The sequence below is a fragment of the Lactuca saligna genome, chromosome 5 (assembly GCF_052625555.1).
Source record: "Lactuca saligna cultivar CGN05327 chromosome 5, ASM5262555v1, whole genome shotgun sequence".
Classification (NCBI taxonomy): domain Eukaryota; kingdom Viridiplantae; phylum Streptophyta; class Magnoliopsida; order Asterales; family Asteraceae; genus Lactuca; species Lactuca saligna.
Genome location: NC_136421.1, coordinates 306,271,316 through 306,287,984, shown reverse-complemented (window position 1 = coordinate 306,287,984; position 16,669 = coordinate 306,271,316). Strand labels below are relative to the sequence as shown.

Sequence of the window (16,669 nt, the reverse complement as noted above, 5' to 3'; positions counted from 1 at the left end):
CCGGTGATGGTGGGAAAAAACTTTGGTATCTTTAGTGATAGGTAGGAAAAAGCGTAGGTATCACCTGGGATGGGTGGTAAAAAAAATGAAGGTATCACCGGGGATGGGTGGGGAAAAACGCAGGTATCTCCAACGATGGGTGGGCAATGTGTTTTTCTTTGTATTTTTCTTTTTGTCGGATTCTTTTTTCTAGTGGTTGGAGATGGTGGGTATGGGATTTTTCTAGTTGTTGGAGTTATTGTCTAGTTGTTGGAGTTATTGTCTAGAGACGATGGCCGGTGATATTTGTCAGAGATTGTGGTCGGTTATATTGGTCGAAGATTGTAGGGAAGGGAAAAAAGAACAAAGGTGGTGGGGACCTACATATTTTATTAATTTTTTTACTAAATCAAGAATATTAAAAAGGAAAAAGAAATACAGTAAGTGTAACTTAGTCTTGATTAGGGACCAAAATCGTAACAAAAATAAATTTAGGGATGGTGCGAGTTAAGAATTCGTTATAGGGACCAAGTGCACAGACAAACCAAAACCATAGGGACCATTTGTGTAATTTACCCAAGAAAAAAATATAGATAATGTGTGGTTAAAACTTATATAATTAACACAAAAAATGATATGCTTACAACTTTGTTTATCGATCTTTTTTGAAATTGGTCTCTGATCAGTCTTTTGTCAGTCCCCATACGGTCCGTGTTTCTGGCCCCGGATTGTCTTGGTCTTTTTTTTTTCTAGTATGGTCTTTTTTATAGGTCTAATCTTTTTTTCTTTGGTTCATCTCATTTTAAACTAGTTCGGTCTCGTCTTTATCCGGATCTAGTTCGTGACCAATTTTTTGTGCAACTCTACCTCAATTATCTATATAGTTGTATAAAGTTTTACAATGGAACAAAACTAAAACTTAATACTTATATAATAACGTTGTTGGACTTATACCATAAAAGTCTCAAGTTTTACACGCGTAATTAGAAAAAGCTTTTTTTTTTTTGTTGGTTTTGGCCACAACTTTTACGAAGAGTTATCACTCTATCCCAGTTAATCAATTTCATTGTTAACTATGTCATCTTTCTTACAAAGTGGGTTTAAAATCCAAATTTGATCCTTGTAGTTTGCAAAAAATTACACAGGTCTAAAAAGTTTTCAACTTACACCACAGGTCTGTAGTTCACAACTGATTTTGAGATTTTCCGACAAGAATAGGATTATTTGGCAAGACTTTTCCGATGATATGACTTTGAAATTGAGGACATGAGTTTGTCTATGATGGGGAGAGAAGTAGAAAGGTGATAATGATCTGGAGAATGGAAGGGTAGTGGAGAAAGGTGATAACGATTTGGAGTAGAAAGGTGATGGCGATTGGCAGAATGAAGGGTTGGTGGAGGTTGTAACAACCATTTTCTAGTGAGGGTGAGTTTTCGACAGCGAGGTTATTCGACAGAGCTAGAGATAGCAAGGTTGGTTGGGTTATGGTCACAATGATGGGGCGAACACAGTAGTGGAGACCTCAATTTGTGGCTTAGCGAGGGTTTAGGGGGTCGATTTTCAAGTTGCAAGTTGTTGTGGCGATGAGAGATGAGAAAGTTAACCACAGGGACCAATTTTGCAGGAAAGATAACAGAGTTAACTATGAACCTGGTTAAATAGTCTAAAATAATAACTCTGCATAAAAGTTATGATCAAAATCAAACAAAGAAAATTTTATGGCTTTTTTCCGTTTAGCGTGTAAAACTTCCATATAAATCCTAACATTGTTTCAAATATATTATAATGTAACCAATCCATATCAACTACGGTTTTGGCTTTATTTCAAAAGGTAAAAAGTTATTATACAACTAGAAGTGAAGTAAGAAAACTCAAGTGCCTAAGACTAATTAAAATAATTGTTTTACATATAATGTTATATAAATTTCTTGGATCTTTTTCTTCAAAAGTATGTCAAAACCTTAAGTAACACGAAGCCTAAGTTGACATTAATAATACATTCATTTGATTATATAATTGTTTTACATATAAGTTGGTTAAGACTAAATAAGACTATATTAAATAATTGTTCTACGTACATATTTCTTGGATCTTTTTGTTCAAATGTATGTCAAAACCTTAAGTATTACGAAGCCTAAGTTGACATTAATAATACATTCAATTGATTAAGAGTAAATTATAGTTTTGGTCCATGTAATTTGGTTAGATTTGCATTTTCAGTACAACCTTTCAAATTTTGACAAAATCCAGCCTTGTAGTTTAAAGAAATTGCATTGTTCAAAAATATCATTTTACCCTTACTTCTATATTTTTGTTTTTCTTTTATATATATATATATATATAAAAGACTATGCTAATTTTATGAGATATGACATGATCCTAACACTCATCTTGGAGATCAAGAAATTATATATATATATATATATATATATATATATATATATATATATATATATATATATATATATATATATATATATATATATATATATATAATGCAAAATAAAAGGAAAAATAAAAAAAATTTCTTTTTTTAATATTATTTTTGTTATTTAATTTATCTAAAAATAAATATAAATAAATAAAATTATCGTTTTTTGAAATATGAGTGAAATATTCTAATAAAATATTATATTATAAATAATTAAATCAGATTTTTAGAATATTAGAATATTCTAATATTTTGCTAATATATATATATATATATATATATATATATATATATATATATATATATATATATATATATATATATATATTCTAATATTCTATTTGAATTTTTAGATTTGTTATATAATATAATATTCTATTAAAATATTTCATGTATATTTTGAAAAAACTGATTTTTTTATAAAAAAAAATGATGAAAATAATGTTTTTTACAAAAATCAAAAATTCATTTCTTTTGCATTTTGAAGATATTTTTTATTTTCAAAATGAATTGTTAGGATTGTATTCCTATGTCTTACAAAATAATATGGTCTCACGTGAACCCCTCTCTCTCTCTCTCACAAAATACAATGTAATTTCTTTAAACCATAGAAATACATCTAGTCAAAATTTTAAAATTTAGACTGAAAATGCAAATCTAACCAAACTACAGGAACCAAAACTGTAACTTACTCTATGATTAAATAACTGCTTTACATATAAGTCGTATAAATTTCTTGGATCTTTTTGTTCGAATGTATGTCAAAATCTCAAGTAATGCGAAGCCTAAGTTGACATCAATAATACATACTTTCATTTGATTAAATATTACATCATGGTTAGCAATCACCCATAGTTAGCATGTAAGGTCGGTTGTATCATTCAATTTTAATATTTTCTTAAAAGAAGACTTTTCATGAGTTGACAAAGAATACCAATTGTAGGTAATTTAAAAAAAAAAAAAAAAAAAAAAAAAAAAAAAAAAAAAAAAACGCACCTAGTGTAGTTAATGTGGTTTTTCTATGAAACAGATGTAATAAGAAGCATGTAACGTCTAAAACAGCAAAAACACAGGATGCATGTCAAGTGTAGTTAGTAGTCGTGACGTGTTTTCAATTAAAAAGCAAAAAACTAATAATATGAAAAGAAAGAAAGCGTTAAAAACACAAAAACAAGCAATCAAAATGTTTTATCCCTAGTAAGATGAAGATGAAGATGAAGACGTGGATGTGAAATTCAAATGGTTCTTAAAAGGTACAAAACTATACAACCACTATATATCACAAATATAAAAAGCTCAAAAGATAGGCTTTGTGTCCAAAAAAAAAACTAACAAACAAAAAGAAAAAGAAAAAGAAAATCAATGGCAAACAAACAAAATAAACATGGGATGACAAAGCTGATGAAAGAGAATGAGAGACTTTTTACCTTTTACCATTCCTAAATCCCCAAACCAAAGATGATAAGATGATGTTTTACTTTCCACAGTTGAATCCCCCACAAGCAGATAGAACTATAATGAGAATCAATGCAATGATGATTCCAAGAACTATCAGTTTTATCTTCATGTTCTGCAACCACATCTTCCTCCTTATCTGTGTCCCTTGCGTCCTAAAGTCTTGTGCCTGTATAATACCATTCCACTTTCAGTTTTCTTCTTATTATAAATACATGAAAGTATAAATTTCTAATAGGATATGTAAAATGTGCATAGATTTCCATTTACAGACCTGAGAGCGAAGGTTCTCTGTTTTATCCACCAGAAGCTCAATCTTTTCTCCACGGTCAAGAACCTACACATTCAAAATGTTACAAACAATAATGATGATGATGATGATGATGATGATGATGCAACACATCACAAAGGGGTAATAAGTTTGACTACCTTCTCAATGTTTTCCATCATCACACCCTTGACTTCTGAAACCTGGGCTTTGACTTTTGCAAGCTTGCTGATCTCTTCTGGATGGTCTACACAATACTGCATCTGTTCCTTCAGCTTTGGACTGAAGACAAGGATATTAGTGGAAGAAGAGGGATATTAGAGATTAGAGAATGAAAGCAAAATGGAGAATTACCCGAATTCTTTGTTGAGGCTATTAGCAACAGCTGTAGCAGCTTTCCCACCTCCATATTTCTTAGTGAAATCCTCCTTTGCTCGCTCAAGAAAAGCCATGGGAACCTGTCTACCAACCGATTCAACCGCCACAACACAGTATGCTTCATAATTCAATCACATGTTAAACATAGAGTTAGTCAACCAGTGTTGAGAAAAATAAATGAAGCAACCCACATTCCTAATATAATAGTTGATAAAACTAAAATCTAAAAGGGACCTCAAACAGGGGAATTACATTCATATTAAACTACAAACATCAACAAATTAAGTTGTTACTGTTAATAGCAAACTAACTAGCAAATAGCAATCTAGCATGAGCTTGTTACTAAGATTTTACCCCATGTATCATTCATTAAAACAAATACTATATAAAGCAAACGGAGTAAACGGAAATGAAGAACCACTACCTCACAACTTAGCCTAGCAATACAATCTGGACTAAAGTTCACATACTACATCATAACTAGCATATATCCACAATTTATCTTTGCATAGAACGGATACAATGGGGTTCTAGCTTTGGAGTTTGATAAAATAAATAAATAAATAAAACTCTAGGCGATTGATTAAGATCCAAATCTAAGATAACCCGCACCCATCAGCAAAAAAAATAATAATAATAATTAAAAAAATATCATCAAAGACATTAAGTTCATCAACAAAAGGCAAATCAGACTAGGAACGATCATGTAAACCTGCATAAATCACTTTTGAATCTAGTATGTATGATGCATAGTCAACCTAGTCCAACATAAATCAAACTAATCCTTGCAAAAATCTAGTATCGACCAAGTTAAGATAAATAAGTTCAATCGCCACAAAGAGTAATACAATAAGACATGTAAAATTCAAATCGAGTAAGATTTCAAAATAATAAATCATCAATTTTCGTAAATACGATCAGATCGAGAAAACGTTTTTCAGAATAACAAAAAGGATAGAACAGATCGGACTCACTGAATCCATCTGCAACAAGGTAGTTGAAGGTGTGACCATCGCAGTTGTAGGTGAACTTGTTGTTCGTAGCAGGAAGCTTCTGGAGACACTGTGCAGCGATGCTAGTGAAATTTCCGGTGAACTCCGTGTACTCGGAGAGAATCACCGTCCCTCTGGCGACGAAACTGTAGATCAACGACTGCTGTCCCATCCCTCCGATGAATGAAGTGCGTGGGTTTGAGCGAGAGAGATGGGGAAGGAGTTTATAGAGAGAGAAAGTTGAAGGGGACTACTCAGAGAAAAAGGGTTGAGGTTGGGGGGTTTCCGTAGAATAGAAATTACGTTGTGGTTTATAAAAAAGGGCTTGATTGCATCGGAAATAACAGGAATGCCACGCTCAGTTTCTTTGAATCCGTCGGTTTGAAAAAAGACTTGTTCGGTGAAACTGCTTTTATTTCTGGTTTAACTAATTAAAAAACCACAATATCAGTAAGGAATTATTTTTTAGAAAGTAACAAATTCGAGATTGAAGCATGAACAATTTCTTTTTTGAACAGCTGCAATTTCATATGTATAAAAGCTATTTTAGCAAAGAGCTAAAAAAACACTAATTACAAAGGATTTAAAAGACAAACATTCCAAACTACATCAGAGTTGGAAGCTCGGTTATGCAACCAAGAAAAAGAACTTAAACAATAGCATCCTACATTTTTGTGCAGAACTTGGTCGCGTCCTTTTCAAGGTTTCATTGTTGCCTGAACGGTGAAGTAGGCGATAACATCTCAAGAACTTGCACCTCCCTACGGACGAATGTAGAGCAATGTTGCGAGAGGCTATTTCTTTAGACCACGGATTGTTTATGTTAGTGACAGCAACATTAAAGGCGTTTTGTCATTGTATATATGGGGATTGCATGAGTCTACATGCATTGAATTGTTTGTGCCACGATTCAGATGATCTTGTTAAATTTAATGATGGGGTTGATGACATGAGTGAACATATTGTTAGTATTCAAAAGTCGCCTCCCAATGAACCAGAGGCCGGCCTCAGTGAGGGGTTGTTGTTGGATGCCCAGCTTCTTGATCGTGTGTTTAAGCTACTTATTACCACTGTTAAAAGCATCTCTCATAACTATCATATAGCTTTCTTTCATGCTTTGAAAGCAGCCATTTGCAAGGTGATTGCTCATCCTAGGTCCATTGAAGCGTTGGTTACAATGTCAATTCTTCTTAAGTGCACTCTTCAGTTGTTTGTTGGATTAGGTGTCTAAGCTCATAACTATAATTGGTATGTACTTGACTCCATAGTAGCATGGTCCTTTTGGGGTGCCTTCGCCAAAGCAACTTGACTGGATAAATTATGGAGAAAGATGTTGATTATGATTTATTAATATATTATATGAATAATATATTAAAAGAGAGATCATATTATTTAATTAATATTGGTGTAACATCCCAAAAATACAGGCCAAAAATTTCATTTTTATTTATGTTATTACATAAAACCATCAGTATAAAAACATTCATAATAAAGTCTCATGTCAAGACCCAAGTGACAGTAATAAAAAAAACACAGTATCATGAAACCATATCAGAGCGTAATCCCCAAGGATCTCATGTGCGGAAAACATAGTGTGATGCGCTGCGATCGAGCCGGCTCCTTTCCTTTGAAAATAAAGTACCTGAAACCAAAACTGAAAACCGTAAGCACAAAGCTTAGTGAGTTCCCCCATCATACCACATACCATACAATCACATAGCATACATATTGTCGGGCAATTCTGGGGTGCCCGACCTACCCGGTACGGCCATTCTGGGGTGCCGACCTACCCGTGTCAAGCCATTCTGGGGTGCTGACCTACCCATGTCAAGCCATTCTGGGGCGCTGACCTACCCATGTCAAGCCATTCTGGGGTGCTGACCTACCCGTCGGTCCTAACAACCGACCCTCGGGGACTAGTCCCCTCATACTACCTATATCTCATATAACATAACAAGTCAGCATGCAAACATATCATCACATACTGTCATACGTATCTGGGGTGTCTGACCTACCCTTCGGTCCTAACAACCGAACTCTACTACTATCACACATAACATATCATGCCAGCATATAACATATCAGGTCGTAGGAAACGTAAATGATATCACAAAGACAATCATCTAACATACAACTCTTACTGGTGGGCCGGCATTGTGGCCTTAGACCCACCGCTACTGGAAGGTAACTCACTTCGCACTGCTGAAGTTTCTCGAATAAATCTCGGGCTGCTGGCTGACCGATCATCAAGCTGTCAACATCAATTAAACCCAATTAATAATTGGATCCCAAATACATATCCTTAAGTCCTTGCTTGGGTAAAAGACTACTTTACCCCTAACTTAGCTTGATTCAAGCCCAAGGCCCAATAGTCTGATAGTCTGATGGTCAACTAAAACCCAACTATGGCCCAATTTTCTAAATTGGGCCAGGATCCCTTACATGGTCTTACTTTAAAGACCCAACCATTTATTTTGATCCAAACCCTTGGAAATCCAATAGGCCAATACCTAATAATTTTCAAGGCCCAAATATAGCCCTTCTATGGCCCAATTTTTCCAATTGGGCCCAAGCCTACCCAATGGGCCTTATCCTAAAGCCCAGTCCAATATTCTAGTCCGTGTACGTGTTCTTGGGTAAACCCACCTACTTATAATTCACCATCTCCCCATCATAATTCATGTTTAACTCCATGACCTAATATTACCCGGTCTACATCAATAATCATGTTCGTATAAGTGATTACAGCTAACCGTATTTAATTAAATATGGTCCATCCAATTGTCATATAATTATTCATGTGATAATTGATATATATAACCGGGCCAAATAAAGTTTTGCTAGCGCACTAAATTTCTGAGTCCACTACTAGATAGCTTCATTATTTACCCAATTGGTTTACCAGCCCAATAAACAATTCATTAGCCCAAAATGAATCATACCTAAGTATCCAAACAGGGGGGTCAAGGGAGGCGGTACATGCGTCGCTTCCAGCTTTGATGCCAAACATCACCTTCTTCCTTGATTGTTTCCGCACTCCCACTCCAGCGATAGCCTCACCTCCGGCGAAGCTCTCATCTCCGGCCCACAATGGTCGTTTGTCAGAAGCGCTCAGCAGCCTCCGTCATCGTCTTTGGAGAGGAACAAGGCTATCTAATCCATTTCCTGGTTCTTGATTCTTTGAAGGCGCCAATAGCGATTTCATCAAGGGCATAGCGAAGGTCAAACACCCTGCTAGTCGCCATTGCCATTGATGGCTTTAAGCACTACCTTCTGTGATATAACTTGCTGGAACCAGGATTCATTTAGAACCTCACCGAAACTCAAAATCTTCCTGAACATTTCTATACAACGCTAAGCCCTTGATTAGGAAAGAATGAAACGGCTACTGCTTTCAATCGCTCCTTTCTCATTGATAGATCACGGCTCCTTCCCCCTCCATATCGTTTCTTTTTCTTCTTTTTTTTTCGATTCACTCGCAGCTTGTAGAATTAGAAAGTCTCCATTCTAATTCTTCTCTTTCTCTCTTACTACACACACACACAAACGTCGCACGCAATCAAAATTGGGGCCATATTTAAGGTGGATGGTGCACGATCGAAGGTAGCAAATTCTGGTGCAGGTAGCCACAATAAGCCTTCAGCTATCTCCGATTCACGCTTGTCGGCTAACAGGGGAACATGGAACCTAATTTTCGAAAATTGGCAGAAGTGGCCCTAGAGGTTTTGGCGCTATTACAACTTTTCCCAAAGCTTGATTCCCCCCCCCCCCCCTAACAGAAGTTTCCCATAAATACTATATGGACCCTGGACTTAAAGTATATATATACAAACCATTTATCAAAATTAATAAATCTCACTCATTTACTTTATTAATTACGAACACAAGGCATTAATCTTATAAATACCTCAAACTTCTAGAATCGTGACAATTAACCCTCGAGACCAACACCCTGCTACATAATCATTATTGATTTTAGGGCTACTATTCATTCATTAATCTGTTTATTTATTTAATAAATAAACAGGGTATTACAACTCTCCCCCACTTAAATTAGATTTCGTCCTCGAAATCATTCCATATCATTCCTTATACGCCCACCCACTCTAGTAAAATGGTCACCATCCTAGGCACACCCTAGTCCTCCTAGGGTAGCGATGATCACTCTTCACAAAGCCCTGAAATCCGTAGGCGAACGAATTCCTCACCACAAGATCACATCCACTTCGTCTGATATCTGCTGCCTTGAGATAGCCTAATTCCCTGATAGACCACTCATACAGAATCATTATCGTTGAACCCAATCCGTTTATCTGACAACTGACTACTCAACTTCTGATAGCATGTGGTTCCCGCCATAAACCTAGGTGACAAACCCAATTACCTCTGCAGATCACTTATTCTCGGCTAAGGCTCAGCTAATCCCACTGTGGGTGACTTGTCACTCCCCAATAAACCAGCTATTCCGTGCACATATGCAACTAAAACACACATGCTATTACCGCCCAAGAGTTGAAACTGCTCGAACACTGAACCGCCTGAGGCAGCATACACTACTACATAGCTGCTCACCAAAAGCTACCAAGACTTCCTGGGTCTTAATTCGCTTTCCAATCCTTTGAAATACTGGGTTTCCACCCGGCTACAGAGCCAAAGGAATCCCCACTTAGTCGCCTCACACGACTTCTGAACGATCCTTCTTTGGAACTAGTTGCCACTAGTTATCATGCTAGTGTGACTCTACTACTTTCTGATCTAACCGATCGGGCCCATACGTCGAATCCTGTCATCATCAAATCCAAGGCTGGAAGTGATTGCTACCTGATCAATGGTAGCCTTATCTTACACGCAATCTTGTACAGTCCATTGCTTTTTGATCCCGTAACTGTAGTAACGCTCCTACAGTCCTATCACTGGCTCAACCAGGTCTAATCCATCTGGGTAATTCCGAAACCCAATATGTGGATTTCCATATCCTCACTGCTGCACCCGAATTGGTGGGTACTATTGTTCCTTCTGCGTCCTAACAACGTGCTCACACTATCTACTAACCTAGTGAATGCTACGGCTACACCCACAGACTTACAACACTCTATCCATACTAGGTCGATCACTCACTCGACCTAACACATAACTAAACTTGAGTGCTAACCAGAAATCTAACTTGGTTCCCGAAACCTGCTATCACGTGACCCCATTGTATCAGTACCGCACCCCAACCTGTGATCAAAGCATCACAGTAAACCACGGAGTCATCTACACCCTCTTGCAGGGTGAGAATCGGTGCCTCGTACAACTGCTGACTGAGAGTATTGAAGGTTGTCTGCTATTCAGGCCCTCAATGAAAGGTCACCGACTTCTTGGACAGTCGGGTCAAAGGAACCGCAATCTCGGAGAAGTCCCATGTAAATCTCCGGTAGTAACCTGCTAGACCCAAGAAACTCTGAATCTCATATGGATACCTCAGAATCTCCCACTACATCACGACCTCTATCTTGGCCGGATCAACTAGAATACCCCTTCTGGTTGACAAGGTGCCCAAGAGATTGCACCCCGCGCAACCAGAACTCACATTTGGAGAACTTTATAAAAGTCTCTCCCCCACTTAGATTCGACTAAGTCTTCACTGCACGCAAGAATTGAAGGATTTCCAACCCTTCTCGCTTCCTAATATCCCCATGATGTCAACCTGTACTTACCAGTGATAGCGATTCATTACCAATCAACCCTTAAGATCGCCCATCCTCTTAAATCTAGAGGGGCACTCTTGAAATCTGGTCCAATCTAACGCCTGAATCCATCTCCCATGCTGTCAAGTGAAGACCTTAATCTTCACTCTGGCTGACGAACCCTTATTCCCACTTCCAATCTCACAACACCGCTGAACTCTAACCAAACATAGCCCACGTGAGAGTACAATTCTCTTGGTCATGCGATGACCAACCACTTATGCATCTGATACCCGCGACTGACACTACCCTTTTCATGTCACATGCTCTGTCCTAGCAACGGTAGTGCCTTGAACTCCAAGGTTCATCCATAGACAATTACCGACCATACCTGAACAATGATAGAACCTCTGAGCGCTGACTTCATTGGAGAACAATCACTCCAACCGTGACCGAGTATCCTCTAAATAATACTCCTGCATAGATCCCGAAAAAGATTCGGAATGATAACGGTATGCGCGGAACCTACTCTGCAAGACGCATCCCTCTTTGGTTCATAAAGGACCTTTCGGCATGCTGGATGGCATATATGATCCCTAATAACCCGAACACTAGCAGAAAAACCGACCCGAGGTCTGACTCATCCAAATTCACTCACAATTCCAACGTGATACGCATCCCCCAACATCCATCTAGTAGCAATAGAAGATGACATACTCGCAACGTCTGGGGAAATACTGGTCATCTTCTGCTGATATGACCAATCCTGCTACCCTGTAGCAGCCTAAACCCTTGGAGTGACAAACTCCCTTGTGTACCTTCTCATACGCGCTGCACCGACTCAGACCCTGATGGCCTCTCACTTGATGTTCAAAAGTCTTGGGTCTCTTCCCGAGACCCTCTACTATACGCACCTGGCACACACCTCTCTTTCCAAGGTGCTCCAAATCAATCTCGCATCTGAAACTCTTGGAAATCATATCCTTCAGGGTCTGACACTCTGTCACGCGCACTAGCTCGCTTGCCAATGACTAAGCTGCAACAACTGGAACATCCTCTGTCCCCAAATTGGGTCACAAACTCTTCCCTGAAGCTTCTTAGATTCTCCAAGACTCTCACTGATTCGAGTATGGATCCTGTGTTTTTAGTAGTACGGGCCCAATACTACCTTCCACACCTATCCATACTTTCCTCAGCAATCCTCTCGGATCCTCCAAGTCACTTCCTCAACCGGTACACCCAAGTATAGCTGAGCCTCACTACTAACTCACTGAAATATATCCTAGGCTTCCCTAGGTTCCCGAACTCACCCAGTCCTCAGCTGCCAAAAGATTCCCAGTAATGTCAACTAGCTACCTCATGAATATAGCCACATGCAACAAAGATCAGATAATCCTTTCAGTAGCAGACTCATCCCTATAACGGTTAGACTCAAATGAGAGCTGCGCAATAGGGTCAAATCTAGCACTCTGAGATTATCCACCCTGTGCCACATGTGACTTAGCATATTCACTTAGTAGCTAACTCACATTACTAAGAGTCCCACAAAGCACAAAGCAAGCAGCATTTAGACAATGGAAAATCTAACCATTATATTCCAATCAAATCATATTATCCTCTAATCAGGAATCTGTACATGCAATTAAAAGGCTCATACAATCAGGCATAACCTAAACAGGCTATCCTATCACTGACTGATCAGTACTAGCATGCAAGTCTACAAGCACATATAATAGGCATATAATGCATCCTCTTAGATCCTTAGCCCTAATCTAGCATGCAATTCTCATATTCATATCGTAACATAACATATCATAGCATGTATGGGTATCTTGGGGAAAACTTACTTGAGCTCGGCTGATTGCACGCATCACACACTTTGTTCTTCTCAAAGTTCCTTTCTCTTTTTAGATTCCTTTCAAACTCCTTTTTATAAACTGGTTTTACTTTTGAAAATTTTCATACCAAGCCCTTAGTTTGAGTTCAGACACACCCGAGAGTATGTCCGAATCCCTCAAACCAAGGCTCTGATACCAACTTGTAACATCCCAAAAATACAGGCCAAAAATTTCATTTTTATTTATGTTATTACATAAAACCATCAGTATAAAAACATTCATAATAAAGTCTCATGTCAAGACCCAAGTGACAGTAATAAAAAAAACATAGTATCATGAAACCATATCAGAGCGTAATCCCCAAGGATCTCATGTGCGGAAAACATAGTGTGATGCGCTGCGATCGAGCCGGCTCCTTTCCTTTGAAAATAAAGTACCTGAAACCAAAACTGAAAACCGTAAGCACAAAGCTTAGTGAGTTCCCCCATCATACCACATACCATACAATCACATAGCATACATATTGTCGGGCAATTCTGGGGTGCCCGACCTACCCGGTACGGCCATTCTGGGGTGCCGACCTACCCGTGTCAAGCCATTCTGGGGTGCTGACCTACCCATGTCAAGCCATTCTGGGGCGCTGACCTACCCATGTCAAGCCATTCTGGGGCGCTGACCTACCCATGTCAAGCCATTCTGGGGTGCTGACCTACCCGTCGGTCCTAACAACCGACCCTCGGGGACTAGTCCCCTCATACTACCTCTATCTCATATAACATAACTAGTCAGCATGCAAACATATCATCACATACTGTCATACGTATCTGGGGTGTCTGACCTACCCTTCGGTCCTAACAACCGAACTCTACTACTATCACACATAACATATCATGCCAGCATATAACATATCAGGTCGTACGAAACGTAAATGATATCACAAAGACAATCATCTAACATACAAATCTTACTAGTGGGCCGGCATTGTGGCCTTAGACCCACCGCTACTGGAAGGTAACTCACCTCACACTGCTGAAGTTTCTCGAATAAATCTCGGGCTGCTGGCTGACCGATCATCAAGCTGTCAACATCAATTAAACCCAATTAATAATTGGATCCCAAATACATATCCTTAAGTCCTTGCTTGGGTAAAAGACTAGTTTACCCCTAACTTAGCTTGATTCAAGCCCAAGGCCCAATAGTCTGATAGTCTGATGGTCAACTAAAACCCAACTATGGCCCAATTTTCTAAATTGGGCCAGGATCCCTTACATGGTGTTACTTTAAAGACCCAACCATTTATTTTGATCCAAACCCTTGGAAATCCAATAGGCCAATACCTAATAATTTTCAAGGCCCAAATATAGCCCTTCTATGGCCCAATTTTTCCAATTGGGCCCAAGCCTACCCAATGGGCCTTATCCTAAAGCCCAGTCCAATATTCTAGTCCGTGTACGTGTTCTTAGGTAAACCCACCTACTTATAATTCACCATCTCTCCATCATAATTCATGTTTAACTCCATGACCTAATATTACCCGGTCTACATCAATAATCATGTTCGTATAAGTGATTACAGCTAACCGTATTTAATTAAATATGGTCCATCCAATTGTCATATAATTATTCATGTGATAATTGATATATATAACCGGGCCAAATAAAGTTTTGCTAGCGCACTAAATTTCTGAGTCCAGTACTAGATAGCTTCATTATTTACCCAATTGGTTTACCAGCCCAATAAACAATTCATTAGCCCAAAATGAATCATACCTAAGTATCCAAACAGGGGGGTCAAGGGAGGCGGTACATGCGTCGCTTCCAGCTTTGATGCCAAACATCACCTTCTTCCTTGATTGTTTCCGCACTCCCACTCCAGCGATAGCCTCACCTCCGGCGAAGCTCTCATCTCCGGCCCACAATGGTCGTTTGTCAGAAGCACTCAGCAGCCTCTGTCATCGTCTTTGGAGAGGAACAAGGCTATCTAATCCATTTCCTGGTTCTTGATTCTTTGAAGGCGCCAATAGCGATTTCATCAAGGGCATAGCGAAGGTCAAACACCCTGCTAGTCGCCATTGCCATTGATGGCTTTAAGCACTACCTTCTGTGATATAACTCGCTGGAACCAGGATTCATTTAGAACCTCACCGAAACTCAAAATCTTCCTGAACATTTCTATACAACGCTAAGCCCTTGATTAGGAAAGAATGGAACGGCTACTGCTTTCAATCGCTCCTTTCTCATTGATAGATCACGGCTCCTTCCCCCTCCATATCGTTTCTTTTTCTTCTTTTTTTTTTTCGATTCACTCGCAGCTTGTAGAATTAGAAAGGCTCCATTCTAATTCTTCTCTTTCTCTCTTACTACACACACACACAAACGTCGCACGCAATCAAAATTGGGGCTATATTTAAGGTGGATGGTGCACGATCGAAGGTAGCAAATTCTGGTGCAGGTAGCCACAATAAGCCTTCAGCTATCTCCGATTCACACTTGTTGGCTAACAGGGGAACATGGAACCCAATTTTCGAAAATTGGCAGAAGTGGCCCTAGAGGTTTTGGCGCTATTACAACTTTTCCCAAAGCTTGATTCCCCCCCCCCCCCCCCTTAACAGAAGTTTCCCATAAATACTATATGGACCCTGGACTTAAAGTATATATATACAAACCATTTATCAAAATTAATAAATCTCACTCATTTACTTTATTAATTACGAACACAAGGCATTAATCTTATAAATACCTCAAACTTCTAGAATCGTGACAATTAACCCTCGAGACCAACACCCTGCTACATAATCATTATTGATTTTAGGGCTACTATTCATTCATTAATCTGTTTATTTATTTAATAAATAAACAGGGTATTACAACTGGTCAATAATTAATTTAGAATTAATTTTGTGGTCAAAATAGATTAATTAAATTAAGGGGACTAATATTGTAATTATGTGATAATTGCTAAATGGGTTGTGGATCCCTAAGTTAAGGGATGGACAAAATTCTTGTGGAAGCTCACATAGAATTCATCCATAGGGTATTCTAGAAGGATCCTATGGGCTACTTAGAGCCTAAGTAACCGGATTTGGTGTTTGACTGAAACCCTAATTCTTCAGCTACATAAGGAAACCCTTGGCATCATATTTTCGGCTACATGAAACCCTAGAAGGATCTTAGAGTCGATTTTAAGCCTCCTCCTCTCTCTCATATTCTCCAAATTGCTTCTTGGTGTTTGTGATCGATTAGAGGTATTACACTTGTGATACTAAAGCTCTCAAAAGTTAAAGATCAAGCTATAATTGAAAGGTAACATCCTATCTTTGGTTTAGTTATGATTTTTGATTTAATGTGTGCTAGATTAGGGTTTACAAGCTTTGGATGATTATTGCATGCACAATTAGAAAAACCTAGATCCAAAGCTTTAGGGTTTGCATGTACACCATAGGATTGTTGTTATGCTCAAAACCATCAGTGATATCAGAGACTAGGCTGTTTTTCTATTGTATTTGATGCTATGCTTAATTATTCAAAGTAAAAGCTTTTCAATTTTGCATCTGCATAGTGACCACAACGTGGCATATATTGCCACGATGGGGTATATATTGCCACAACGTGGCAGCGAGTCATGATGCATTTTTCGAGTTTTTTGCCCTAATTTGATTT

General features: G+C 38.4%; 1 protein-coding gene across 1 annotated transcript; it reads right to left on the bottom strand.

Annotated features, from left to right (window-relative positions):
* Positions 1 to 3,639: 3,639 nt before the first annotated feature.
* Positions 3,640 to 5,791, bottom strand: LOC145048492 (vesicle-associated membrane protein 722-like). Its single transcript, XM_078997000.1, has 5 exons — positions 5,486 to 5,791; positions 4,488 to 4,629; positions 4,295 to 4,415; positions 4,140 to 4,202; positions 3,640 to 4,034 (listed from the first exon to the last, which is right to left on the bottom strand). The coding sequence occupies exons 1-5, from the start codon at positions 5,673 to 5,675 to the stop codon at positions 3,885 to 3,887; spliced, it is 666 nt and encodes a 221-aa protein (XP_078853126.1). The 5' UTR covers positions 5,676 to 5,791; the 3' UTR covers positions 3,640 to 3,884.
* Positions 5,792 to 16,669: the final 10,878 nt, after the last annotated feature.